The sequence below is a fragment of the Candida theae genome (genome assembly GCF_024610275.1).
Source record: "Candida theae strain CBS 12239 chromosome Unknown scaffold18, whole genome shotgun sequence".
Lineage (NCBI taxonomy): Eukaryota > Fungi > Ascomycota > Pichiomycetes > Serinales > Debaryomycetaceae > Lodderomyces > Lodderomyces theae.
In genome coordinates this window covers 54,184-80,783 of record NW_026261479.1, presented here as the reverse complement: position 1 = coordinate 80,783, position 26,600 = coordinate 54,184, and the positions used below count along the sequence as shown (strand labels likewise).

Genomic DNA, 26,600 nt, shown 5'->3' with positions numbered 1-26,600 from the left:
GTTTTGATTTTTTCAGAGATTCGCAACTTCACAAAAAGATATCTCATTCAAAACCCTATTGAAGCAAAGTATGGCAGTACGCAAACCACTCACCCACTTCACTACCCCGCTAGGCTCAGGCGCTGGGGTCCCAAAAGACAAAAGACCGCCCAAAGTTCATGACTCCGCTTTGCGGCTTTTGAAGCCATTTCAGGTGCCATTCAAGACGCGACTGGAGACCGTGTCTGGTATCGTATCTCGCCGGCCTGTACGCTCATCAAGGAAGAATACCAACTATGCGGTTGATGATTTTGGAAGTACAACAGCAGAAGAAGATCAAAACGTTGATGAAAGTGGCGAAGTTGTTAAATGCAAGAAGTTTGGCGCGTTGCTTCCTCGTTCCATTAATAGTGATGGTAGACGCGATATCATCGATACAAAGTTCAAAAGATCTTTCACTGTTCCGTTTAGTAAAGAGAACGCTAAGAAGGATGACATGATACGTGGTCCTCCACCTCCGTTGGGCACTAAAGTGCGTCCCATACTTCCACCGCGTGCCCTTCATGACCCCATGAGTGAATTTGCTATTGTGTTGTACGACCCAACGGTCGATGTGATACCCAAGACGCCAGAAGAAGAAGAGGCGGCGAAGAAGAAGATAGAGGAGCTAGAGCTGTCGGACACATCGATGAATCTGGAAACTGAGGAACGGCCAGCAAAGAGAAGAAAGACGCATCGTTCTTTGGCTGAAATATTGGGTATTGTCACCAACCCTGAGGAGAAACTAGCGCGTTACCCCAACGTTCCAGTTGTGATTGACCCGAAATTGGCCAAGATCTTACGTCCCCATCAAATTGCCGGTGTCAAGTTCCTTTATCGTTGCACTGCTGGGTTAATGGACCCGAGAGCCAAAGGGTGTATTATGGCAGATGAGATGGGATTGGGAAAAACGTTGCAATGTCTCACGTTGATGTGGACGTTGCTTAGACAATCTCCCAGAGGTAAAAGAACCATTGAGAAATGCATCATTGTTTGCCCTTCATCATTAGTGCGTAATTGGGCTAATGAAATTGTTAAATGGTTGGGAGAAGGTGTATTGACGCCATTGGCTGTTGATGGGAAAAGCACGAAATCGAATGATTTGGGTGCCGCATTGCAACAATGGGCAACTGCACAGGGAAGAAATATCGTGCGTCCAGTTTTGATTATCTCTTATGAAACTTTGAGAAGAAATGTTGATAAATTGGCTGGTACCGAAGTGGGTCTAATGTTGGCTGATGAAGGACATCGATTAAAGAATGGTGAGTCATTAACATTCACTGCCTTGAACTCATTGAGATGTGATCGAAGGGTGATTTTGTCAGGTACTCCAATACAAAATGATTTATCAGAATATTTCTCCTTGTTGAATTTTGCCAACCCTGGTTATCTTGGTACCAGAAACGATTTTAGAAAAAATTTTGAAAATGCCATTTTGCGTGGTAGAGACGCTGATGCTACCGACAAAGAACGTGAAAAGGGAGATGCCAAATTGACGGAATTATCGCAATTGGTGTCGAAATTCATCATCAGACGTACCAATGATATCTTGTCGAAATATTTACCTGTCAAGTACGAGTATGTGTTATTCACTGGCTTGTCACCAATGCAGAAAAGTTTGTATAACCATTTCATCACGTCACCAGAGATCAAAAAATTGTTAAAGGGCATTGGATCGCAACCGTTGAAAGCCATTGGTATGTTGAAGAAGCTTTGCAATCATCCAGACTTGTTGGACTTGCCGGATGACTTGGAAGGGTGTGAGCATTTAATCCCCGAGGATTATCAATCTTCCATCACCGCCACTGGACGTAATCGAGAAGTACAAACTTGGTTTAGTGGTAAATTTTTGATTTTGGAACGATTTTTGAACAAGATACATCGTGAGACTGATGACAAGATTGTTTTGATTTCAAACTATACCCAAACGCTTGATTTGATTGAAAAAATGTGCCGGAATAAGAAGTATGGTTCGTTGAGATTAGATGGAACCATGAACATCAACAAGAGACAAAAGTTGGTTGATAGGTTTAATGATCCCAACGGCTCCGAATTTATCTTTTTGTTGTCGTCCAAGGCAGGTGGATGTGGTATTAACTTGATTGGTGCTAATCGGTTAATTCTTATCGACCCAGACTGGAACCCTGCGCTGGACCAACAAGCTTTGGCTAGAGTTTGGCGAGATGGTCAAAAGAAGGATTGCTTTATTTATCGTTTTATTTCAACTGGAACTATTGAAGAGAAGATTTTCCAACGTCAATCAATGAAGATGTCATTGAGTAGTTGTGTTGTTGATGAGAAAGAAGATGTGGAGCGTTTATTCAGTGCTGATAATTTGAAACAATTGTTTATGTATCAGCCAGACACTGAATGTGATACCCACGATACGTATAATTGTAAGCGATGCCACAAAGAGAAGGGACAATTTATTAAAGCACCAGCAATGTTGTATGGTGATGCGACAACTTGGAACCATTTGAATAACAAGAAGTTGGCAAATAACGAAGATGTTTTGGTTGCAAATGAAGCTCAATTCAATGATGTCTCATTTGCCTTGCAGTATATATCACATGTATAGATAGAATAACATTGAATGCTTACAGCAACTTGCTTTACGATAGTTTTCTTTTTGCAACTGTGGTTCTCAAAAGGTGGACGTTCTTTATTGAAAGAAACTACTCTCATATGCAGTGGGAGAAGAAAATACGGAGCATTTTTTTTTTTTTTTTTGTATTTTCTGACAAGCTGTCGCTGCAGACATTTTTGTCCTAATTAGGAAAATGTAAGCGCGCCGACATTACCATTACAACTAACTACCCAAGAAATCCAAACTTCAAAACCATTAACTATTTCTTGTCGGAAATAGTTCTACTCTTCATACGTTGACACAGTTGGTTCAGACACTAAAATGTCTCAAAAGCTTATCTGGGATCCAGTAGATGTCACCGACCTAGACACAAAAGTATCTCCCTATCCGCCCAACGCGAGTCAAGGTTTTCAATTTCGATCGTGGCAGTCTCTGCATAATTCCGAAACTTTTGTGGGGAAAAAATTATGATGGGCGGAAAACACCTGATTTCAATGCATAATAACCACCATCAGAAAGAACTACCGACGGTTCAGCGATAAAGCGTACTTTTACCTCTAATCTCCGCCCACTGCAAAGCAAATATTATTCATCATAGACTCCTACTTGTTAGATATAATATCGGAACGATATTATTCTCTTCCTCTCTTTCCCCTTCCCCACCCACAGTATCAGTTCTTTTTTTCTCTTTTGTTTTTTTTTTGTTTTTTTTTTTGTCGCGGAGTATAAACTATAAAAAGTGCGCGCATTATCAGACAGCAGCCACCAATCGTTGCCGGCTTCATTATAAGCAAGACTTATTTATTCACACACTTTTCACCCCCCCCCCCACACACACACATACACGTCCTACTCAAATGTCAGAATTGCCAGTTAACCCTATTGTTATTGTAGGTGGTGGATTGGCTGGATTATCAGCAGCACATCAAGCCTATTTGCGTGGAGCGAACGTTGTTTTGTTAGACAAGCAAGGATTCTTATCGGGTAACAGCGGTAAAGCAACTTCGGGTATTAATGGTGCTTTGACCAGAACGCAAACCAAGTTGCAAATTGACGATTCAGTTGACAAGTTTTATGAAGATACTTTGAAAACGGCAAAGGATAGAGCCAACCCCGCTTTGATCAAAGTCTTGACTTATAATTCAGCCGATGCTGTCCATTGGTTACAAGAGGTGTTTGGATTGGATTTGACAGTGGTGCTGAGATTAGGTGGTCACTCTCAACCCCGTACGCATCGTGGCCATGATTCCAAGTTCCCGGGAATGGCCATCACTTATAGGTTGTTGGAAACGTTGGAGAAATTGAGTGAAGATGAGCCGGATCGGGTTGCTATATTGAAGCACTGTCAAGTCATTGACTTGATCAAGGAAGGCGAGGGTAGGGTTGTTGGTGTAAAATATAAAAACTTGCAAGATAAGTCCAAATCAGAAGTTTACGGACCTGTAATTATGTCCACTGGTGGGTATGCTGCCGATTTCACAAAGAACAGTTTATTGCGTAAATACCGTCCTGATATCATTGATTTACCTTCGACAAATGGTGTGCATGCTACTGGAGACGGCCAAAAGATTATTATGAAGAATCACGGTGTTGGTATTGATATGGACAAAGTTCAAGTTCATCCTACTGGATTGATTGATTATAACGATAAGGACGTTATTGCAGGTAAGACACAACCTCGGTTCTTGTTTCTTGGTGCTGAGGCATTGCGCGGGGAAGGAGGTATCATGTTGAATGGTAAAGGGGATCGATTTGTTGATGAATTGGGTACCAGAGATTGGGTATCTGGTGAAATGGAGAAGCAAAACAAAGCTGGTAACGGACCAATTAGATTGGTTTTGAGTGAAGAGTCAGAAAAGAAGTTGGCGTTTCATATTAAGCACTACACTCAAAGAAACTTGATGAGAACAGTTACTGGGAAACAATTGTGTGAAGAGATTGGTTGTAGTGAGGAACATTTGAAACAACAATTGGACACTTATAACAAAGCAGCCAAAGGTGAAATCAAGGATCCCTATGGCAAAAAGTTTTTCCCTACTACTCCATTTGAGTACAAGCCAGAAGCCAAATACCATGTTTCATTTATAACTAGGGTTTTGCATTTCACCATGGGTGGTGTAAAGATCAATGACAAGTCGCAGGTTCTCACTGAAAATGATACACCATTTGAAGGTTTGTATGCTGCTGGTGAAGTTGCCGGTGGTGTTCATGGACACAACAGATTAGGTGGTTCGTCCTTGTTGGCATGTGTTGTTTACGGAAGGTTGGCTGCTGATGAAGCTTGTAGCTATGAGTTGCAAAAATTGAGTAAGACTGGTGGCGCAGGTAGTGAATTACCTGGACACAATGCTACCCAGAGATTGAACATGATTAACTTGCACATTGACCCAAATACTAACAGATTGATCATTGACTTGAACAACCACCAAGGCACGACGACGTCGACGTTGACGTCGTCATCATCAGTTGGACTGTCCAGCAGCAATAAAAACGGAGCTCATAAGCAGTCTGAGCTGGGGCAAAATGCAGCCAAGTCAGCCAAGCAACAGCCAAAAGAAGCCAGACTGTTTTCCATTCCCGACAAAGAATTCACTCCTGAAGAGGTTGCCAAACACAACACAAAGAAGGATTGCTGGTGTATCATAAAAAATGTTGTTGTTGACTTGACTCTGTTTTTAGACCAGCACCCAGGAGGTGCTGCTTCAATTACAAACTTTGGTGGTAGAGATGCAACTGAAAGTTTTGAAATGTTGCACGAGGATAATTTTATTCCTAAATATGTGCCAAATTGCGTATTGGGCAGGATTAAGGGCACTAAACCCGAATTAGATTTATGAAAAGAGCGGTCATAAATAAATAAATAAATAAATAAACTATATTTATAAACCACTATAGCTTCATAGTTTAATCTTCTTCTAAAGACTTGGCGTAGTCTTCAGTGCTCAACAAAGTTTCACTCTCGGTGACTTGTTTGGGATCGTCCAACTTGATATGAGCGATCCACCCTTCAACAGTTGGGTCATGGTTCAACACACCCGGTTCGCTTTCCAAATGTTCATTAACACCAACAACTTCGCCACTGACTGGACTATAGATTTCACTGGCTGATTTAACACTCTCTACTGAACCCAAAGTTTCGCCAATTTCGACCCTAGTTCCCAATTCCGGCAACTCAACAAATGTAACATCACCCAATGCTTGTGCTGCATATTGGGTGATACCAATCAAGGCTGAATCGTCGTCGTACAACTTGACATACTCGTGCTCTTCAGTGAACTTGGTCTCAACGGGTGTCTTTTCGTGCAAGTACTTGTAAGCATGAGAATCTTTGTCTGCCTTGTAGTATTGTGGGGTTGCTGTTGAAAATGTACGTAAAAATGGTGATACGGTAGCAGCACTGGTGGATGGTCCAGCCAACGTACGGAGAGGAATTGAAGATGATCTGAGTAAGGATTTGAACATGATTGGAAATGTATGTCTGTGAGGTATGTATGCAGTGCAATGCAATGGCAAGGAAGAAGAAGGTGTAAGTAATCAGATGTTTTGAAATGCAGAGAGGTTTTTTTTTTTTTAAATGTTCTTCTCTGTTCAATTGGAGAACGAGAAAGCCTTTTGACTCTGGTGGAAAAATGACTTCTTTTTTGCATCTCTTCTACGAATCTTGTTATCCACCCAGAGAAGAGGTGTACCTAAGATGAGTTCAACCAAAGACGATAAAAGCGTTAAGGAATTACGAAATCTTATATACTCTTGCAAAGATATACACACCTATATATTTATGTAAAACTGCCCCAAAAAAGAAAAAAAAAAAAAGAAAAAGAAAACCACAAAATGAAGCATTGACCAAACAAAGGTATACCTGAAAGACTCGACAAGGCAATATATTCTAACTGAAATGAACAGCAATAGGAACGACAATCACAATGATCACGATAATGACCGCGAAGATAAGACACATTCTCATTTTGAAATCTTTCCACCACATATCTTTTCTTACCCTATTTGCACCTCTTCTGAAACCTTGTGCACTGATGGCCAAATTGTCAGTCTTGTTTTCTATTGAGTCCAACCTTTCTCCTCTTTCCGCTACTTTGTTGATGTTATCTCTCATGATACCAACAGTGTCGTCTATTTGCTAGAATAACAAGGGCAGTTAGTATAGGAGCACAGGAACGAGAAGATAAGACAATCCTTAAGGGGAACTGTACATACGGCTTGTATTGCGGCAGTCCTGGATTGATCTCCAGTCTGTTGGTTGGGAATGTATGGGTCATATGGCACTGATGAAGACATATTATCGATTGTGCTTGTAATGAAATTAGGGGTGTGCTGTTTTTATGTTATGCGAGTAGTGGATTATACAGAAACGCTAGTGCTGTGTAATTCTTGTCACTTGATAGGTACTGTATGTCTCTTTGTAAATGGACTGATGGATGAAAAAGATTGTAAAATCTCTAGTGATGATGTGTGTACGTATGTCAAAGAAACAACGATGGAATAGACAGAGAGAGAGAGAGAGAGGGGCGAGGATTTGGTGTGATCTCACCACTCAAATTGTTTTCTCTGTTGTTGAAGAAAAAAGAAATTTCTATTTTGGGGAATGTCACATTTTTTTGCCTTTTTTCCTTTTTTTTTTTTTTTTTTTTCTTTTCGTTGTTTAACTATGAAGTGAGAGGGCAAGCAATAAATTTCGCTTACGACAATGCGCCTTCATTGAAATGAAACCTTTGAAGAAAAGACATCTAAGCGAATTAGAGGTGTAAAGAGAACACGTTAGTGGAAAGTGGGCAACACTTTCTAAGCAAAGTATAAGAATTGAACTGGCTCACGTCCAAAGGGATAGTGCAGGATCTTTATGATTTTGGCACCAAAATCTTGATTATATTTCTGCTTTCGTTAAAGTTTCATTGAGATTTGCATTTACATCTAATATGAATCGTTGAAAGAAAACTCAATCTCATTACTTCAATAAACACTTATGAGATCGAAGTCACAACGTGTATTTACAATTATCTCCGGCATCAACTATTTTTGTTTTTAAACTCCTACACAATCGCCGATTTTGCAACCTTCTCTCTCTTAACCAGACAAATCGGCCCAGGTTGTCCACGAAAATCGCTTCCAATGGCCACGCTCTTTATTTGAACACTTTAGTGTGTGTATCCCAAAGTATACCAGCTGGAGAGATATGTGTCCAATGTCAAACTATATTCGAAGAACGTACTACATCTCTGAACTCTGTATGTCTTTGCTCAGTGATAGATGGGGGGCTCGTAATCATACCAACATTACACCCACAAGCAAGCTGGAGACTATTAGAATAGCATTATACACAGTTTTGTTTCACTGCGTTTATTGAGTGCACTAACGTCTATTCATTGGCACGTTTGAATAGAAGGTGTAGTAGCATAGCCTGCAAAAAAAGGCGAAAAAAAAAAGAAAAACTATTTCGTGACTAAGCCGATTTCAGATACCCACTGGTAGTGTACTTGATTCAAAATGGGAACTTAATGATTTGGCCACCCACTTAAAATCTAACAAAGGAGCATGTGGAATAAAGAAGATGCAGAACTTCCCTCAGATAAGTGTAAGGATACCTTCAATAAACCAAGATTAGTAGATTGTGTATAAGCAGTCGGACTGCCCGTCTACGTTTCAAATATGTTTTGTTGGCAACGCAAAAAAAAAAAAATAAGCGTTGATAAACGCGTATCTGTACCTCATTTGCTGCACACTGTTTGCTACATTGGTCGGCAAGTAAGCCTCACCTTCAGTCTTACTTTTATAGGGACCAGATGCCACAGGGTGCGAGAACCAAGACTTATTCTGCGCCTGTTGCTAGGCGAATGAGACGTAGAACATGACCTGCCATCGTCTCCTATTATGATCTGGTCGTGTACCAATGATCAAAAAATGTATTTGTTTTGTAACTCAAAATCAACCTCCCTCGCCCGTCGTCGTCTCTCTCTCTCTCTTTCTCTCTCTCTCTCTCTTGTTTGCCAACGAACCAATTTTCTGAATTTTTCACAATTGTTCTCTTTTTTCTCATAGGAAAACTCTTTTTTCTTTTTCCAACTCCTACTTTCTTTCTTAGAAACCCACAACTTGTATCTATAATTCAAGCACTTTTACAGTTTAATAGATCAATCATATATACAAAATGGACGGTGGTATGTACCAACACACTTTTATCACTCAATCAGTGATTGATTGGGCAGAGAGTCGCAATGGTTGATATATCTGGGATCTGATTGTCCTTTTCCTCAACAACACGAATTTCAGATCGGAGTCGAGCCAACGAAATAGATCTTAGAGATGTATCTTGACATCATGGCGTTGGGGGCGTGTGGATGGCGTGATTGCGATTGATTCATTTGATTCAGCACAAGCAATCAAACAAATACATCGTCATGATCTCTCACCAACATCAAGAACTTTGCGAACAGGAATCAGTCAAGAACATTGCTCGAAGAGGTCGATTGTGGAGAGACTAGACCAACTACACTCAACTATGATACCTAGAGAGATCGCAATAGCTCACTGATCCGGGTGGCTTTTGTTATCTCGATCTCAGTTTTTTTTTTTTTTTTTTTTCCCTTGGTTTGGACGCAGCATAGGTTTTTTTCTTTTTATTTTTATTTTTTCGACGTTGAAGTTGAAACACAAGAGTAGAATAAGTTGCTAAACTCGGATACAAAGCCATTACGTTCTGCGAATCAATTTGACTCATCATGGGGAAGCTTTTTATACTAACACCTCTCTATAGAAGAAGTTGCTGCTTTAGTCATTGATAATGGTTCTGGTATGTGTAAAGCCGGTTTTGCTGGTGATGACGCACCAAGAGCTGTCTTCCCATCAATTGTTGGTAGACCAAGACACCAAGGTATTATGGTTGGTATGGGTCAAAAAGATTCATACGTTGGTGACGAAGCCCAATCAAAGAGAGGTATTTTGACTTTGAGATACCCAATTGAACACGGTATTGTTTCCAACTGGGACGATATGGAAAAAATTTGGCACCACACTTTCTACAACGAATTGAGAGTTGCTCCAGAAGAACACCCAGTTTTGTTGACCGAAGCCCCAATGAACCCAAAATCAAACAGAGAAAAGATGACCCAAATTATGTTTGAAACTTTCAACGTTCCTGCTTTCTACGTTTCTATCCAAGCAGTCTTGTCATTGTACTCATCTGGTAGAACCACTGGTATTGTTTTGGATTCCGGTGACGGTGTTACCCACGTTGTTCCAATCTACGCCGGTTTCTCGTTGCCTCACGGTATCTTGAGAATTGACTTGGCTGGTAGAGACTTGACTGACTACTTGATGAAGATTTTGTCAGAACGTGGTTACGGTTTCTCCACCACTGCTGAAAGAGAAATTGTCAGAGACATCAAGGAGAAATTGTGTTACGTTGCCTTGGATTTTGAACAAGAAATGCAAACCTCATCACAATCATCTGCTATTGAAAAGTCGTACGAATTGCCAGATGGTCAAGTCATCACCATTGGTAACGAAAGATTCAGAGCTCCAGAAGCTTTGTTCCGTCCAGCTGACTTGGGATTGGAAGCCGCTGGTATTGACCAAACTACTTTCAACTCCATCATGAAGTGTGACTTGGATGTCAGAAAGGAATTGTATGGTAACATTGTCATGTCAGGTGGTACTACTATGTTCCCAGGTATTGCTGAACGTATGCAAAAGGAAATCACCGCCTTGGCTCCATCTTCAATGAAGGTCAAGATCATTGCTCCTCCAGAAAGAAAGTACTCTGTCTGGATCGGTGGTTCCATTTTGGCTTCATTGTCCACTTTCCAACAAATGTGGATCTCAAAGCAAGAATACGACGAATCTGGACCATCAATTGTTCACCACAAGTGTTTCTAAACAGGTTGAATGTAGTCTCAGTATTCCATCGTATAAATCAATTGTTACTATTTTTCTTTTGCTCCTTCGCAGTTGCCAAATAAACTTTATAGCCTTAAAAGTAGTGTTGTTTATTGTAATAAAATGATTGTGTGAAAAGCTTTGCTTTAGTGCGCTTTGCAGGTGGGCATATAGGTGTAGAGCTGCTTACGCTTCTGTTGCGTTCTTGCAATAGAGATTTCTACATTCCAAAAAGATATGCTGTCGTCAAACTCCTATTAGATTACATCAACTTTAGTCACCCCTCTATATTACACACAATCTATCACTTCTCAGGACTTGTGCCTGTTCGCCTAGAGTCAGCTTCAGGTTGCCCTGTTTTCCCATCGTGCTCAGAAATACCTGCTGCACTTGTTTCCTCTTTTATACTGTTCATACCATCATAAAAAGTACGCCATAATCTCCCCACATCATCAAACTCCTTACCGATCTGTATACTTTCACTCAATGATCGATTTAAAGTTTCCAAATTGGTATATACTTCCGACAAGTTGTTTGAGATTTCCTGGATTAGTATATCCCTCTGTTTGTTGAAGTAGTCGTTGTTTGTACCGGACATTGCTGGTGATGCTGCTGCATTCAAATGTTGTTGTGGTTTCAGCACTTGTTGAAGATCGCGCTCTGTTGAAGAATCCAAACTTCACAAACTTTTTTTTTAATTTTTTTTTTTTTTTTTTTTTTTGCTTTTTTCTTTTTTCCCTCCAGGACTCATCTTTGCAACCATACTCAATTACTGAATTCCCCCACATAGTTAGATACACCTCTCCTTACGGAGCATATGGAATGGCAAAGAAAGACAAGAAGAGTAAGGAAGCCAAAAAGGCTCGTGCTGCAGAGAAGCAAAAGAAAAACTTGTCCAAGGCAGAAGTGAAGAACAAGAAATTGGCAAAGAAACAAGGCGACGAAGAAGAGGAGGACGAAGACATTGATACGATTTTGGCCAACTATGCAAAAGAACAGGAAGAGTTTACCGAAATCAAAATTGAAGTATGCAGGAGCCACCCGCATAGACGATTGAACCCAACTATGGTTGCTTCTCCCTTGCACAATAAACGAGAAATCATTTTATTTGGTGGTGAATCAAGCGATGGGAAAACGTCACATTTCCATAATGATTTGTACACTTATTCAGTTGATAATGATACTTGGAGGAAATTCGTTTCCAAAAACGCTCCCTTACCTAGATCTTCGCATGCCATGTGTGCTCATCCATCAGGAATCCTTTTAATGTTTGGCGGTGAGTTTTCATCACCTAAGCAATCAACATTTTACCACTATGGAGACACTTGGATCTTGGATGCCGACACCAAAGAATGGCAAAAGATTGACGCAAAAAAGGGACCTTCTGCAAGATCTGGTCATCGGTTAGCTGTTTGGAAGAACTTTATCATCCTTCATGGAGGTTTCCGTGATTTGGGTACAATGACTACCTATCTCAATGATGTTTGGATATTTGATGTGACAGAATTTAAGTGGCAGCAGGTTGAGTTTCCACCCAACCACCCAATTCCTGACGCTAGGTCCGGACACTCGTTCATACCTTGTGCTGATGGTGCTGTGTTGTATGGAGGATACACTAAAGTCAAGGCTGGCAAAGGTTTACAAAAGGGTAAAGTGTTGAGTGATTGCTGGATTTTGAAAATGAAGAGTGATCCAAAAGGTGTTCGATTTGAGCGGAGAAAGAAGCAAGGTGTTTTGCCACTGCCTCGTGTTGGATGCTCGTTGGTGTATCATAAAAACCGAGGTATTTTATTCGGGGGAGTTTATGACTATGATGAAAGTGAAGAGCAATTGGAGTCGGAGTTTTTCAACCAATTGTATAGTTATCAAATCGATAGCAATAGGTGGTACAATTTGAGCTTGAGACCACAGAGGAAGAAGAAAGAGGCAATTAAAGAGAAATCAAGAGACGAGGATTTGGAAGATATTTTGAACTCCATCTTGGCCAAGTCCAACTTGAACGATGAAGATGCTGATAACGTTGCCGAGTTGGAAAAAATCAAGGACGTTGGGGAGAAGCTGGAGGAGGAGGAAGAGGATCTAACCAAAGATGCTGTTGAGTATCCAATCATGAGCCAGCTACCACATCCTCGTTTCAATGCCACCACTTGTGTTGTGGATGATGTTTTCTATATATTTGGTGGTGTATTTGAACGTGGTGCACAAGAGTTTAGTTTGGATTCGTTTTATGCCATTGATTTGGGTAGATTGGACGGAGTCAAAGTCTTTTGGGAAGATTTATCTGAGCTAGAGAAAGCGGCGGAAGAATCGGAAGATGAAGATGAGGAAGATGACTTTGAGTATGAAGAAGAGGACATGGAAGATGCAAGTGGAAACGAGGATGAAGAGGAAGAGAATTTTGCTGAAGTTGAGGAGCAAGAGGAGGAGCCATCGTCGGATGACGAAGAGGAAGAGTTTCCAGATCCAAGACCATGGCTACCTCATCCCAAACCGTTTGAGTCTTTACGAGCATTCTATGTTAGATCAGGTGGTGATTTCTTGGAATGGTCTATATCTAGCCATCGGGAGGCACGTGGGAAGTATTTGAAAAAAGTTGCATTTGAATTGTGTGAAGATAGGTATTGGGAAAGAAGACAGGCAGTCTCTGTGGCCGAGGACAATTTGGAAGAGATGGGTGGTGTTGGCGAAGTTATCGAGAAGGATACTAGTAAGACAGCTAAGAGACGATAATTGAATTAGATGCTGTATATAAACTCAAGTGTTTAGGCAAAGTGAATTCCCACTTGATGGAATGCATACAACAATTTCAAGAAATCAGTTTGATCCAATTTACCAGCTCTTTGCTCTGCGAAACCCGTTTCCGCCAACACTTTTGTAATTTTCTCCTTTATCAATGGCTTTAAATCGGATCTATTATCAACAACCATTGCGTCTCCATTGTTTTCTTGTGTGGCTAACCAGGTCTTGTAATTCTTTTCTAAAATGTCAACCACATTCAGCGACTTGAATCCAGCAGCTATAGTCTTGTTCTTTCTAACAAAAACAATCCTCAAAAGTCCGTCCCATTCATTAAAATCTATATTCGGCCTTGGATTCTTGACTTCTATCCTTACTACACTCGACTCGACTTGGGGAGGAGGTCGGAAATTGTTTTTACCAACCTTCATAATATGCGTCACGTTCGCCCACATTTGGACATTGGCTGACAATCGACAATATAGCTCATCACCAGGTCTAGCGACTAATCTCATTGCAAACTCTCGTTGAAACATGAGAATAGATACGCGCGGTGGGCGTGGTTGGTTGAGTAATTTGAACACGAGCGGTGACGATATCTGGTATGGGGTATTAGATATGCATACATCAAAATAGGGTAAATCAGTCTTCATGAAATCGCCCAACATAATCTCCAATTTCTTTTCCTGGGGTGTTCCATGGACTCTTTTGGTCAATTCTGCACCCATTCTTGGATCCATTTCTACAGCAATAACCTTGCGCGCCTGTTCTAATATCCGCACAGTCAAGTTACCGGTACCTGGACCAACCTCCAATACAATGTCACTGGGCTTGATCTGGGCTTTATCAACGATTCCTTGAGCAATCTGGGGGTTCTTGAGAATATGCTGACCTAAGTTGGTATTGAACTTGAATACGCTGTTGAGGTGTTTGTCTGCAGCAACAGTGTTGCTCGTGGGGTCATGCTTCGTGGTGAATTTCTTGTTTGGTGCCTTGCCCATGCTTGATAGTTTGAAATAGTTCTTGAAAGTTTAGTGATGGTCTGATCTCATCTCTCTCATGAAGTTTTTTTGGCGGAAGAGAGAGAAGAGACAGTTTTTATCTTTGTGTTGTGTTGTGTTGTGTTGTGTCGTATTTGTAAAGTCGGAAGATGCATAGTTGCGACATGATGCGCAAATGTTTTGTTTTTGTTTTACGTTTTGGGATTTATTTTGATATACAAGTACTGTTGGCTGATACAATTGTGTTACAAGGATTCTATATCTTAGAGGAGATTATAGTGGCATTAGAGCTATCAAGCAGATTGATATTTCTACATTACATCTGGTGTCCCCAATTTTATCATTCTTATTTTTGCTTTTTTATTTGCTTTTTTTTTTTTGAAATTCCCCCCCCCCTCACATATTCCTTTTCTTAATACAACAATGCTAACATGGTTTCCAACGTAACCAGGAGTCCTCAGCTCAAATTATCTCATCTATTGTCGTCAATACCAGTATTCTCCTTTATTGAAGAGCTTGTCAACCTCCCACAGCCAAATGAATCCAACTTGGTACCACTTCTGCAGCATGAGCTATTCAAAATCAATAAAGTATTGGATGACATTGATTTGTATCTCAACGACTTGATCATCGTATTCAACAACATAAAAGAGGTATCTGGACATGCTACGAATGTACTAGATTGGTTCCATGAAGGTAAGAAAGAGCTACAGAGCTTGTTTCAGGACGTGGACAGTGTTGATTCGATAATATCACGACTTTTATCAGCAATAGAAACCGCCGATACTTCAACCCACATAAGCCAGAGTTTGATTAAAAAATTTGAAGAAGTCAGTGATGTGTTATTGGATGTTAAGAAGTCACTGATTGTCTTGAAAAGAACTTTGGATATCTCAAATAATTACCGGGACTTACTCGAGTCAGTTATTAAGTCATTAACAACTGAAATTGAAATGTGTACCAAAGTGGTTATAAAAATGAGCGACTGCAAGTTGTCAAGTCCCAAAAGAGTGTTGCCCCAATTCAATTTGAATGATATTATTTCCAAGATGAAGATTAATGAATTCACCACCTCATCGGTGTCCGTAAAGTCGATAAAACTCCCAACTTTTAGTGATCTGGATCAAGAAGTTTACAACGAGTTTGTGGCAGTGGAACAGAAGATCCTTCCATTGCGTATTTCACTTGATATCGTTACTGCAAAAATTGAAGAATTCAACTCTCTTTGTCTGCAGGACTCGTACAAGGTTCCAAGAGAACAGGTGCTCTTGAATTACGAGTCAATGTTGGACAAGTGGAAATATTTGGATGCGCAATTCAAAATCTTTAAACAGGATAATATCGACAGTAAATGGAATGACATTTTCAAGTACTTAATTCATGAAATCGACCAGGAGTGCGACGAATTGATTGACGTTTTGGCATTTTCCGATACAGCCAGTACAGGTGATAATTCCACAATTACTGAGGACATCGGATCAAGGTACAAAGTATGCTCCAACTCGATAAACTTGATTGAAAGTGCCATTGTAGAAAGATTAATCACAGATACAGAAGTTCCCCTGACGTATAACAAAAGTTTGCACCCCAAGTGGATGGAGGTGAATGATTTGATCTTGAGAGCTAAAGCCGATCTGCATACGCATAATTTAAGACTCAAGCAACAGCGGGAGCGGTCTTTGAGAATTCATGGTTTACGTCAATTTCGCACCACTTCCAAGAACTCTCATCAAGATGAATTCGAGCGTCCAATGAGTAACGGGAAAGGAATTGATTTTAATGTGGATGTGGAGTCTGTCACCATGCCCTTGAGTATATCAAAAAAGGATCGAGTAAAGGATGTTTTCAATGGCGAGAACCCCAAGGGGAAGAATTTGAAAGACTCTCTTGTCCAGGTTTTCGAGGACATGAATATTAAAGAGAGAGAGGACGAAGAGGAGACATTGGTCAAGACTCCTGTACTCAAGGGCCCGTTGGAATCACAACCAAGGCAAAAGGCTGTTTCATTCGATTTCGACAGTTATATAAACAACATTATAAACTCAAGCACACGCCCAGCATCCAAACTACCACGCATTGTTTCGAATTATATTCAGTTGGGGTACCCCAAATTCTCTAAGAGGGGAGGCTTTACAAAAATTCCAGAAATCGATGTTACTCACCCTGTTTTCCAGTCTCCATACAGAACAAGTCGTTCCCAAAACGGTACACTACCCGCTGGCGGCATTGAAGTTTCACCTCCTCCTCCTGCACATCATGACTTTGCCGATCCATTTTATGTCGCTCGGTCACGTGCTAGCTCAAATGCAACTGTCATTGGTAGACCAAATTCTCTACTAAATGAGACCACGATTCCAAATCTTACTTATTCTCGGAGATTGAGCTATAATTGTACATCTCCAGAACGTCCATTATCATCATTGGGATCTCGATATGATGAAGAGAATTTGCTAAAGTCGCTTCATGAGAATAGACCCATTTGGAAGTGAATGAGTGAATGAGTGAATGAGTGAATGAGTAGGGGTTGGGGCAACTTCATTTTCCTTTCTCGTTTTTATCAACCTTCATTGTTTTGCTCGTAAATCCGTCCAAAAAGAAGTCTTTTCCAAATAGCTTGTACATAACTGACTCTTTTTCCACCTTGTACTTTTCCATCTCATCAAAGTCTCTATTCTCACCAGTTGGCAACTTCTCTCCTTGTTGGATCTTCTTTGTTGATTGCCCTTCTAGTCGTTGGTACATTTCAAAACTGGTGATGAATATAATTGGCACTGACAAAAGAACAAGGAATATACCCTTGTACCGTTGTTTCAATTGTGGAGGAGCTTTTTCCCAGTTTGGTCGTCCGGTGAGCACAAGCTCTTGAACAAAAGGTGACTCTTTGGCCCTTGTGGATTTGAGTTTATGCTCCGGGGATTGGATTCTAACAGTGGAGCCACCTTGTTTATGAAATGGAGGTGGCTTTGTTGATATGAATCTTTTAAACATGTTTCGGTAAAGACAAGAAACGTGGTTTACGTTGTCTCTCGATTTGGAAAATTTTGAAATTTTCAAAACTCATAGATCGGAATTCTTTTCACTACGCCAGATCTCCAAACTACAATGTCGCTCAACAACCTATTTGGTGAACATGTATCCGAACATCCTAAACCTGACGGAATCACTTTTACATACGGGACTGCCGGGTTTCGAATGAATGCCAAGTACTTGGACTACGTCAATTACACCGTGGGCATTCTCGCTTCATTAAGATCCAAAAGCCTTGGAGGTAAAACCGTTGGGGTGATGATTACTGCCTCGCACAATCCTCCTCAAGATAATGGGGTTAAAGTAGTGGATCCATTGGGCAGCATGTTGGAGAGTGAATGGGAAACTTATGCGTGTCAATTGGCCAACTCCAGTGCGGAGGACTTGGCGAGCACAGTTGAACAATTGTCGAAAGAGTTGAATATCGACTTGAACAGCGCAAGCAGTGTTGTTATTGCTAGGGATTCCAGAGCGAGCAGTCCAGCGCTCAACAAAGCCACCATTGATGGGTTCAAAAGTGTTCCAAACACGCAATTCGAGGATTTTGGGTTGTTAACCACGCCCGAATTACATTATATCACGAGAACTTTCAATGAGCCTGAATTTGGCGAGAGAAAGGAAGACGGATACTACAAGAAATTAGCAACCTCATTCAAAGAAATTTTTAACATTTCAAACAGGGGTAACAAGCTTGATATCACAATTGATGCAGCAAACGGTGTTGGTGCACCAAAAATCGACACTCTATTGAAAAAGTATCTTGCCGATGAAATCAAATTCAACGTTGTGAACGGAGACTACGAAAAGCCAGAGTTGTTGAACTACGATTGTGGTGCTGATTTTGTCAAGACAAATCAAAAGTTACCGAAGAACGTTCAACCTGTTTCGAATAAGCTTTATGCATCTTTTGATGGTGATGCCGATAGGCTCATTTGTTATTTCAAGGACTCAAATGATGCATTTGTTCTTCTCGATGGTGACAAAATATCAACGTTAATTGCTTTGTTTTTGCAACAAGTCTTCAAGAACATTGATTCAAGTAAATTGAAACTCGATATTGGCGTGGTGCAAACAGCCTACGCCAACGGATCCTCCACCAAGTATGTTGAAGAAGTATTGAAGTTGCCAGTTCGTTGTACCCCTACTGGTGTGAAACATTTGCATCACGAAGCAGAAAAATTTGATATTGGTGTTTATTTTGAAGCAAACGGACACGGCACTGTTGTTTTCAAAAAGGAAGCCGAGCGCAAGATATTCAATTACAAAGCAAACTCACCAAAAGAAGAAACTGCAGTCAAAGTTTTACAAAACTTTAGTCAATTAATCAACCAAACTGTTGGTGATGCAATCTCTGATCTTTTGGTTGTTTTGATTATATTGCATTATCTTGATTTGTCGCCGGAGCAATGGAATAAGGCATATTCTGATTTGCCAAACAAGTTGATCAAGGTTGTTGTCCCAGACAGAACTATTTTCAAAACGACAAATGCCGAACGAACCTTGGTTGAGCCTAAAGGTTTACAAGAAAAAATTGATCACTTGGTGGCAAAACACCCACAAGGACGTTCATTCGTGAGGGCTTCAGGTACTGAAGATGCCGTGCGTGTTTATGCTGAAGCACAAACAAAGGAGGATGTTGATGCATTGTCCAGTGCGGTTGCTGATTTATTAAAATAAGTAAGAGGACTTTTAAGTAGTTAGAAAAATGCAAATGCAATTGCAAATGCAAATGCAAATGCAAATGTTCAATTTGATACAGAGGGTCAGTTGTTTCGATAATAGGCCTTTTTATAGTCACCAGGTGTCAACATCTTGGACCCTAGTACCCATACACCACGTTTGAAAAACTTTGCTCTCTTCTCTAGTCGCCTGTACCAGTCTTCATTATCCCCAAACTCCGCCCCAACTTTCCCTTCATATACAATGGCCATTCCATGCTTCAACATCTCAGCAGAAACGTCCTTATTTCCTGTCCATTTCCATACTTGACACTTACCTACGATTCTCTTGTATTGATCCACCAGGTACGGCGTGACAACCACATATCTTCCCAAGATATACGAGCGCAACCACTGCAACGCGTCTTCGCTGTATGGCTGTGCTGGTTTCCCAAAATGCGCTCGTTCAGGGGCATCGATACCACACAAGCGGATCATCAACGTCTCATTTTTTAGTGTCTTATTATCCTTGGGTATGGACCTGAGCCACCCCCATCCGCCAAAAACCCCTCCAGGGGTATGGTAAAAACGGAAATTGTCTCCATCACCCACTCGGGTGACATAGCCATATAGCTTGTGGTTGTATTCTAGCCTTTCTGGAGTGAGATCTAGGATTGAACGTACAGGCTTGAGGTACCGCGTGTAAAGTCTGTATGAGAGGTATGCAGTTGCTGAGACGCCCAATGAAAGGGCAATGACCTTAGGATGAAATAGTCCGACATTTGCATCTTGAGAAGTAGTTGGTATTGGTGCCATGAACTAGGGTTGTTTTTGTAGATTATGGTCTATAGATTTCAGAATTTTTCACATTTCTGTCGCTCTCTCTCTCTCTCTCTTTTTTTTTTTTTTTTTTTTTTTTTTTTTTTTTTTTTTTTTTTTTTTTTTTTTTTGTTGTTGTTTTGTTTACCTTTTTTTCCTTTTGCTCTTTAACAATATGTCAACTACGGAGATCAATCTTTTATCTATATTTGAAATATCACAACATCTGGCAGAAGTAACGGTCTATGGTATAAGATAAGTGTTACCTTACGAAGCTTCTTGTTAAAGTTTTTTTTCGCCGTCCTAGACATAAGCAAGGCGGTGCAGTACTCAGGCGCACTCACTTTTGTGCATTTCGGTCTCAGTTCCGCCATATTTGTTTCTCCACTGCCACAGGGTTGGTCAGTTGAGAGTGAGAGGCGGTTGCACAAAAATTGCAATTTTATTTCTCCCATTCTCAAACCACTTTCGGAGTAAAAAATTACCGACACTCTTAATTTTGATCACCCTTTGCTTTCACCGCCAAGCGAATCACTTTGTTAAGCTCGCTACGGATTTTGAACCAAATAGCGCGCATCAGGTCAAACTTGTGAAGTGGAATGTCTTTACCTGATGGTGAATATGATCTAGATGTGTCAATCCTCAATAAAATCAAGTTTGAGGCGAATGCCCCGGTGACAAGTGAAGTAGGGCAACTGCCGAGAACAAAGCCTATCAAAATTTATCTGGAGAGCCAGAACCTTTCAGCTGTGGGAGCGTCTTCACACCTCAACAAACGACCGATATCAAATGGTTCGTCACAGGAAGACAAATCAAACAGCCAAATGGAATTCTCTTTGATACTCCTTGACAGGAAGAAAAAGATATTGAAACTCGATCGGCTAAGCAAGTCCACCAGAGCCAGCGAGGCTAGAAATGGACCCATCCATGTGACTGATACAACAAAAAGTGAAGTGAATAACAAGCAAGAAAGTCCAAAACGCAAACTCGAACTGGCTAAGCTGTCCTCACCCAACAAAAGAATCCCCGAGACGACAGTGAAAAAAGGTGTTCCTGGAAGTGCTATGAAGTGGAACCCCAGGACTGACCCCCTTCGGAAAAGTAGAGTTGCATCACCACGACCATTACTTGCATCGAGACAACAACAAAAGACAAAGTTGAAGGGAAGCGAGGTTGACGGCTCTGATCGGAGCGGTAATTCTTCACCTCAAAAAGTGCCGCCTACGAAACATGAAAAGGAACAGATCAAACTCTTTGACTCTGGTGATGAATTCTCGCCTACAAAGGCACCGGTTTCGGATCATGTAGAAGGTCAGAGTGTTGTACCAAAACCACTAACTGATAATGCCACCAAATCCCAGGTAGACGATTTGGATGACGACTTTAAGGATTTAGAAGACCAATTACAGGAATTGCTTGGGGAGGGGATAAAAGAAGAGAGCGGAAGAAACTCACAGAATGGAAAGGCCACAAACCAGGCCGTCAATCTTCAAAACAAAAGTAGAGACGACAAGAGCTCAGGTTCCGATGTTGCCGATGTTGCCGATGATGATGATGAAGAAGACGATGGCAATGACGACGACTATGGAAAGGCAAGGTTTCAAAACATTCAATTTGAAAACAGCTCTGTTCCCAAAAAAACACAACACTTTGCACTTACATCCAACAATGGAAGACCAATGAGCCTCAGAGATTTTCTAGGCGGTGGGAGGGTAGTCAAAGATGTTGTTAGTAGCAGTGAAGAGGATTGATAACTGAAGTGTGTTCAAAAAGTGTCTCATGTTTTATAGTTCGAATAGAAGGTTCACTCTTAAAAAAAGGCTCGGTTGTAGGACGCACCAAAAAAAAAATAGCTACTACTCTCTACCCACGTAGTGTCCAATGGATGAAGGGATAACAAATTTATCTCAAAGAGTAGCCAAACTCCAATTAGCACTTAGCAATGTTCAAGATGATTCCATCATATCTCAAATGACTATGGTGAAGTCTCGAGTACGGGATTTGAGAGAGAAGCACCCTGAGTTGAAAACACTATTTTCACTAGCAGATCGTTTTCCAGTTCAAAAGCCTTCTCGTACGGAAGAAGCCTCCATACCCGATTCGGTCAAAGAAGAGGATCTCAGCCTACATTATGATGCTATTATGGGTATGCGTAGGGATATGATTGAGGTGGTGAACATTAACGCAGATTCAGTTATCAACGATATCAGCACACGAATAACACAGACGCGTCTTTCAGAATTAACGCAGACGAATGCTCTGCATAATGTACAGATAAAGGAGCTTTACAGATATTACACGATGTTGGTTGTCAAGAGTATGATTGTGTCGGAAAAGTACGTCCAGTATGCCTTAGATTTGAATGAATTCTGGCTACGAATGGATCAGCGATTAATGAAGGTGAGACACACGATAGAAAAGAAGGAAAGGCAAATACAAGAGTTGAACAAGTATTGAGCAGGTTGTACGCATCAATTACAAACAAATCGCTTCTTCCTACATCTATACAGATATAGTTTTCCAAATGTTTAACCCATCCCCTCCTGTAGATACCAAGCACCCGGGGATTTGTTGGTGCCACCTCACGTCTTTGACGTCTTTTTGCCAATGCACAAACAACAACTGAGGTGGAATGTCGTGTAATTCCTTAAGCTCTTTTCTTTGTTGCGAAATTTCTTCGTCATCTGCCTCTACTGCCAAGTCCCACAATGTAACAGTATTATCCTCGGAGCTGACTGCAATGATCGACTCATCCAACGGGTTAAAAGATATTGAGGTGACCGGAGACTTGTGAAAGTCGTAATTGGCAACTGGTGATGGGTTGGGTTGAGTAAAGTTTCTCAAGTCCCACACACTCCAGGTTCCATCATCGTGTCCTGACGCTAGTAAGTGGTTGATTTTAGAGCACCACGAAATGACATTAACATCAGAATTGGATGCTTTGACAGACAACGCAGGTTTGTGCTTCTTTGATCTCGTATCCCATATTCTCACGTACCCATCACACCCGGCGGTGGAAAAAACGGTGTTCTCTCCAGTTGACCATTGTATATCCTCTATTGAAGATTGGGAAGCAAAAAAGGGAGTCTTGTCTGTGACCCAACTTGTTGATGTCCTCGTTGTTAAATGCACTCTTCCACTAACATCACCAGTCAATAAAGCTCCCGTATTTGTCAATGGCGACCAGTCCAAACCATATCCTTCCACGTTTCCGTGAGCACGAATTGTGTGAATGGGCCTCTTTGATGATTTGGGAATGATATACCCCGGGGTATCAAACGCCTTGAATTGAGAAGCTAAGTCAAAAAGATAGACATCCCCGTTTTCAGACATTGTGGCTGTAAGATATTCGCCAGTTTGCAGAGAGTGGGGATTGACTCTGATTCTGTTTGTTGTGTGCTTCAAGGGAATGGTGTCCGTGTCTAAAATAGGATCCGAATCCATATCATCGTCATCATCATCGTCATCATCATTGTCATCTTCGTCGTTGTCGTCCTTGACCAAGGTCTTAGCCAAACTTGATGCTTTCATAGCTATTAGTTCGTTGTCTTTGGATTTAGCTGCTTGAGTTGCCGTTGCCAAGTATACAGTGGCAGGATAAGTACGCCTTTCATTGCCCAAATTATCTGGCAAAATGTCAATTGTCAAACAAGGCCAAGGCAAGTTGACGTTGTGCAACATCTCATAAACAGTAGGGTCCGCTTCCAACACCTCGTCTGGGCCCAATGGCTTGGACTTGTGTGGTAAGTAAATAGCCGATTCCGGCTCCTGTTGTTGTTCTTGCTCTTTTCTTTCAAGCTCTTCAATTTTCTTGCTGGCTGCCTCCTCATCCATTTCTTCGTCGTTGTCCTCCTCTTCGTCCAATTCAATGATGTCTTCGTCACTTTCAAAATCGTCTCCATATGGATCTTCGTAATCACCAACATCCATCTCATCTTCCAATGACTCCCTTTGCGCAGACGTGGGGACTGAATTTTCATTTGATTTGATTGCACTTGAAGCGTTTTGACCGTTGAGGTCTTCTTCAGCAACTCTCTTTGACATTTCTCCAGTGCCTGCGGTTTGAAGAAGAGATTGATTGCGCTGAAAGGTTGACTTGCAAAAAAAAAAAAAAAAAAAAAAATTATCAACTGACTGTTGTCTGCGATGAGAAAGCGGGAAGAATACAGATTACACAAAAGTCTACCAGTAAATGGATAAATAATTAATCGACGTAACACATTATTTCCTTGATACAATCCCTTCTACATGAGCAGTAACAAGTTTGCATTTTTAGACCAGGAACCACCACCAGGGTACATAGCTGGTGTTGGACGAGGAGCCGTGGGGTTTAGTACCGGTAAGTACACTCGCAATCGATCGGACGACGCAGACGACAACGAAGATACTGGGAATCCCGAGGTAAACGAGGGTGGATTGTTGGTGTCTCGGTCAAAGAGAGACGAAGAGGATGAGGAAGCGGACCGCATATTTGGGGAAGTTGAAAACAGATTGAAATCCAGACGGAAACAGCATACAGTGGTTAAAGTTCCAACTGATAGTGAATTATCCAAAAAATCACAATTTTCAGATTTGAAACGTGAGTTGACGTCTTTAACAGAAGATGAATGGCTACTGCTACCGGAGGCAGGTGATATGACGAGGAAGAATAAGCGACTGCGTATTCTTGAGCAACAGCTGCAGCGACTCTATACTGCCCCAGATCTGATTCTTGCAAAAGGAGCGGGGATGGAATTGACCAACACCATGTCAAAAACAGAAAGGGAGGACTTTTTAACTGCGCAATTGGACAGCATTGCTGCAAACAAGACTCTGAAAGATTCAGAGGAGTTAGAAAATACGATTTTGCAGTCGGATGGTGCTGATAAAGATGCAAAATTTGCTGACTTGAAAAAGGGCCGTTTGATCCTTGCATCCTTGCGTAAAACAGAACCGTACCGACCAAGTTCGTGGATACAATCGGCAAGGTTAGAAGAGCAAGCAAACAATTTCAACAAGGCAAGAGAATTGATCCTGCAAGCATGTAAGACTATACCTGGATCTGACGAAGTTTGGCTCGAAAATATTAGACTCAACTTGAACGACAATGCATATGCAAAAGCTATTGCGAAAGAGGGCTTGAAATTTTGCAAGAGCTCCGTGAACTTGTGGATGAAGGCAATTGAGTTGGAAGTTGAAACCAAGTCCAAGAAGAAAACGATCATGAGAGCTTTAGAAGATTTTCCAAGAGAGGAACAATTGTGGAAGCTTTTAATTGATCAGGAGGATGACCAAGGCGTGGTGCTGAAATTGCTAATAAAAGCCATTGATCTTTGTCCCACGGCATGGGAGTTTTGGGTCGCATTGGTCAACATATCCACATACGACGATGCAAAATCGTATTTGAATAAAGCACGAAAGATTCTTCACGGTGATGTCAAAGTCTGGATCGCTGCTTGTAAATTGGAGGAGCGCGAGAATCCGTATATCACGGGAACTAAGATACAAAAGTTGACGGATCGGGCTGTCAAGGAAAACCCCAATGTTGCAAGGTCGGAGTGGTATCACATAGCCTCAAAAGCGATTGAGGAAGGATTTACAAAGACAGGCACAGAGGTACTTTCAAGTTTCTTGAAATCGCTGAGTTTTGCACCTGAGGAATTGATTACCGAAGCAGAAGAACAGGGTGAACATGGCCATTTTGAGTTTATGGAAACGATATTAAACTATTTGGCGCAGTCAGGATCGACTGATATTAATTTATGGCAAAGACTCATTACTGTCGTTCGAAAGTATCTTGACACCGAGACCTTATTTAGATTTTACTCAACTGCGATTGATTTGGTTCCAGATCCGATACTGGTGTCCTTGATGTATGCAAAAGACGCATGGAAGGTTGCTGGCTATGCTAATAAAGCCCGAGAAATATTGCAGCAAGCTGACAACAAATATGATGACGATCTGATTAAGCTTGCAAGAGTTGAACTCGAGTCCAACACAGGGAATATCGACAAAGCCGAGTTAATCGCTAAAGAAATCATTCAACAGGAACCAAAGAGAAGTGACAAGTTCTGGTACAGATATATACACATTTTGCGATGTAAACGGGACTCACCAAAAAATGTTTTGAAGGTTTCACAACGAGCTTTAGATCTATTTCCAGACTCTTGGAAACTTCATTTGCAAAATATCCAAATACTTATGGAGGACATGGGGAATCTCGTATCTGCGAGGGAGGCTGCCGCGTTATCAGTCCAGGTATGTCCTCAGTCACCAATATTGTGGATAAAGTATTCATTGGTAGAGGAAAAATTAGGTGTTCTTATCAGAGCCAGGTCTATACTAGACAAAGCATCATTGACAATTCCAAACTCGGTCGAAATTGCTGTGGCCCATGTTGACCTCGAAAAGCGTCAGGGAAACATAAAAGCAGCAACAAGTATTGCCGCCAAGAATTTGAAACAGTTCCCATCTAATGCTCACGTGTGGTATCAACATCTTTTGCTTATACCGAAAATGTCACTTCGTAAACCGGAATTTATCAATGCTTTGCAAAAGACGAATAATTCTCCTGAAATCTTACTTTATTTAGGGGTTTTGTTTTGGAAAGATGGAAAGTTCCTAAAAGCGAAGTCGTGGTTCGATAGAAGTTTGAATGCAGATCCTACAAATGGAGATGCTTGGGGTTGGCTATACACGTACTATAAGAGAAATGGTAATGACGAGAGCATCTCTTTCTTCTTGAACGATATTGGGGAAAAATTCGATGAGGTTAAAAGGGGAGCAGTGTTTAAAGAGATTCAGAAGGATCCAAAAAATTACGGAATCACACACAAGGAGCTTTTGGAGCTCGTATCCTCAAAATTATCACAAATGTAATTTGCTTTT

At 41.1% G+C, this 26,600-nt stretch overlaps 16 protein-coding genes across 16 annotated transcripts; 9 read left to right on the top strand and 7 right to left on the bottom strand. All coding sequences in view use genetic code 12, as the record gives it.

Moving 5' to 3' along the window:
* Positions 1–70: 70 nt before the first annotated feature.
* RAD54 (DNA-dependent ATPase) lies at positions 71–2,596 on the top strand (the record flags this gene model as incomplete). Its single annotated transcript, XM_051754110.1, has 1 exon — positions 71–2,596. The coding sequence occupies one exon, from the start codon at positions 71–73 to the stop codon at positions 2,594–2,596; it is 2,526 nt and encodes an 841-aa protein (XP_051606917.1).
* An 866-nt stretch (positions 2,597–3,462) lies between these two features.
* OSM2 (fumarate reductase) lies at positions 3,463–5,442 on the top strand (the record flags this gene model as incomplete). The annotated part of the gene is made up of 1 exon (XM_051754109.1): positions 3,463–5,442. One exon carries the CDS (start codon positions 3,463–3,465, stop codon positions 5,440–5,442), a length of 1,980 nt encoding a protein of 659 aa, XP_051606916.1.
* Positions 5,443–5,509: 67 nt separating this feature from the next.
* On the bottom strand, positions 5,510–6,067 carry GCV3 (glycine decarboxylase subunit H; the record flags this gene model as incomplete). Its single annotated transcript, XM_051754108.1, has 1 exon — positions 5,510–6,067. One exon carries the CDS (start codon positions 6,065–6,067, stop codon positions 5,510–5,512), a length of 558 nt encoding a protein of 185 aa, XP_051606915.1.
* Positions 6,068–6,491: 424 nt separating this feature from the next.
* On the bottom strand, positions 6,492–6,898 carry KGF57_004582 (SNAP receptor; the record flags this gene model as incomplete). Its single annotated transcript, XM_051754107.1, has 2 exons — positions 6,492–6,740; positions 6,818–6,898. The coding sequence occupies 2 exons, from the start codon at positions 6,896–6,898 to the stop codon at positions 6,492–6,494; spliced, it is 330 nt and encodes a 109-aa protein (XP_051606914.1).
* Positions 6,899–8,765: 1,867 nt separating this feature from the next.
* ACT1 (actin) lies at positions 8,766–10,492 on the top strand (the record flags this gene model as incomplete). Its single annotated transcript, XM_051754106.1, has 2 exons — positions 8,766–8,835; positions 9,372–10,492. The coding sequence occupies 2 exons, from the start codon at positions 8,766–8,768 to the stop codon at positions 10,490–10,492; spliced, it is 1,191 nt and encodes a 396-aa protein (XP_051606913.1).
* Positions 10,493–10,796: 304 nt separating this feature from the next.
* Positions 10,797–11,090, bottom strand: DAD1 (Dad1p; the record flags this gene model as incomplete). The annotated part of the gene is made up of 1 exon (XM_051754105.1): positions 10,797–11,090. One exon carries the CDS (start codon positions 11,088–11,090, stop codon positions 10,797–10,799), a length of 294 nt encoding a protein of 97 aa, XP_051606912.1.
* Positions 11,091–11,314: 224 nt separating this feature from the next.
* On the top strand, positions 11,315–13,222 carry KGF57_004579 (uncharacterized protein; the record flags this gene model as incomplete). The annotated part of the gene is made up of 1 exon (XM_051754104.1): positions 11,315–13,222. The coding sequence occupies one exon, from the start codon at positions 11,315–11,317 to the stop codon at positions 13,220–13,222; it is 1,908 nt and encodes a 635-aa protein (XP_051606911.1).
* A 32-nt stretch (positions 13,223–13,254) lies between these two features.
* Positions 13,255–14,229, bottom strand: DIM1 (putative dimethyladenosine transferase; the record flags this gene model as incomplete). The annotated part of the gene is made up of 1 exon (XM_051754103.1): positions 13,255–14,229. One exon carries the CDS (start codon positions 14,227–14,229, stop codon positions 13,255–13,257), a length of 975 nt encoding a protein of 324 aa, XP_051606910.1.
* Positions 14,230–14,660: 431 nt separating this feature from the next.
* On the top strand, positions 14,661–16,718 carry KAR9 (Kar9p; the record flags this gene model as incomplete). Its single annotated transcript, XM_051754101.1, has 1 exon — positions 14,661–16,718. The coding sequence occupies one exon, from the start codon at positions 14,661–14,663 to the stop codon at positions 16,716–16,718; it is 2,058 nt and encodes a 685-aa protein (XP_051606909.1).
* A 46-nt stretch (positions 16,719–16,764) lies between these two features.
* KGF57_004576 (uncharacterized protein) lies at positions 16,765–17,217 on the bottom strand (the record flags this gene model as incomplete). Its single annotated transcript, XM_051754100.1, has 1 exon — positions 16,765–17,217. The coding sequence occupies one exon, from the start codon at positions 17,215–17,217 to the stop codon at positions 16,765–16,767; it is 453 nt and encodes a 150-aa protein (XP_051606908.1).
* A 114-nt stretch (positions 17,218–17,331) lies between these two features.
* Positions 17,332–18,933, top strand: AGM1 (phosphoacetylglucosamine mutase; the record flags this gene model as incomplete). Its single annotated transcript, XM_051754099.1, has 1 exon — positions 17,332–18,933. The coding sequence occupies one exon, from the start codon at positions 17,332–17,334 to the stop codon at positions 18,931–18,933; it is 1,602 nt and encodes a 533-aa protein (XP_051606907.1).
* Positions 18,934–19,019: 86 nt separating this feature from the next.
* On the bottom strand, positions 19,020–19,730 carry KGF57_004574 (uncharacterized protein; the record flags this gene model as incomplete). The annotated part of the gene is made up of 1 exon (XM_051754098.1): positions 19,020–19,730. The coding sequence occupies one exon, from the start codon at positions 19,728–19,730 to the stop codon at positions 19,020–19,022; it is 711 nt and encodes a 236-aa protein (XP_051606906.1).
* Positions 19,731–20,332: 602 nt separating this feature from the next.
* Positions 20,333–21,484, top strand: KGF57_004573 (uncharacterized protein; the record flags this gene model as incomplete). The annotated part of the gene is made up of 1 exon (XM_051754097.1): positions 20,333–21,484. One exon carries the CDS (start codon positions 20,333–20,335, stop codon positions 21,482–21,484), a length of 1,152 nt encoding a protein of 383 aa, XP_051606905.1.
* A 130-nt stretch (positions 21,485–21,614) lies between these two features.
* KGF57_004572 (uncharacterized protein) lies at positions 21,615–22,190 on the top strand (the record flags this gene model as incomplete). Its single annotated transcript, XM_051754096.1, has 1 exon — positions 21,615–22,190. The coding sequence occupies one exon, from the start codon at positions 21,615–21,617 to the stop codon at positions 22,188–22,190; it is 576 nt and encodes a 191-aa protein (XP_051606904.1).
* Positions 22,191–22,235: 45 nt separating this feature from the next.
* KGF57_004571 (ribosome biosynthesis protein) lies at positions 22,236–23,777 on the bottom strand (the record flags this gene model as incomplete). Its single annotated transcript, XM_051754095.1, has 1 exon — positions 22,236–23,777. One exon carries the CDS (start codon positions 23,775–23,777, stop codon positions 22,236–22,238), a length of 1,542 nt encoding a protein of 513 aa, XP_051606903.1.
* A 204-nt stretch (positions 23,778–23,981) lies between these two features.
* KGF57_004570 (U4/U6-U5 snRNP complex subunit) lies at positions 23,982–26,591 on the top strand (the record flags this gene model as incomplete). Its single annotated transcript, XM_051754094.1, has 1 exon — positions 23,982–26,591. One exon carries the CDS (start codon positions 23,982–23,984, stop codon positions 26,589–26,591), a length of 2,610 nt encoding a protein of 869 aa, XP_051606902.1.
* Between the last annotated feature and the right edge of the window lie 9 nt (positions 26,592–26,600).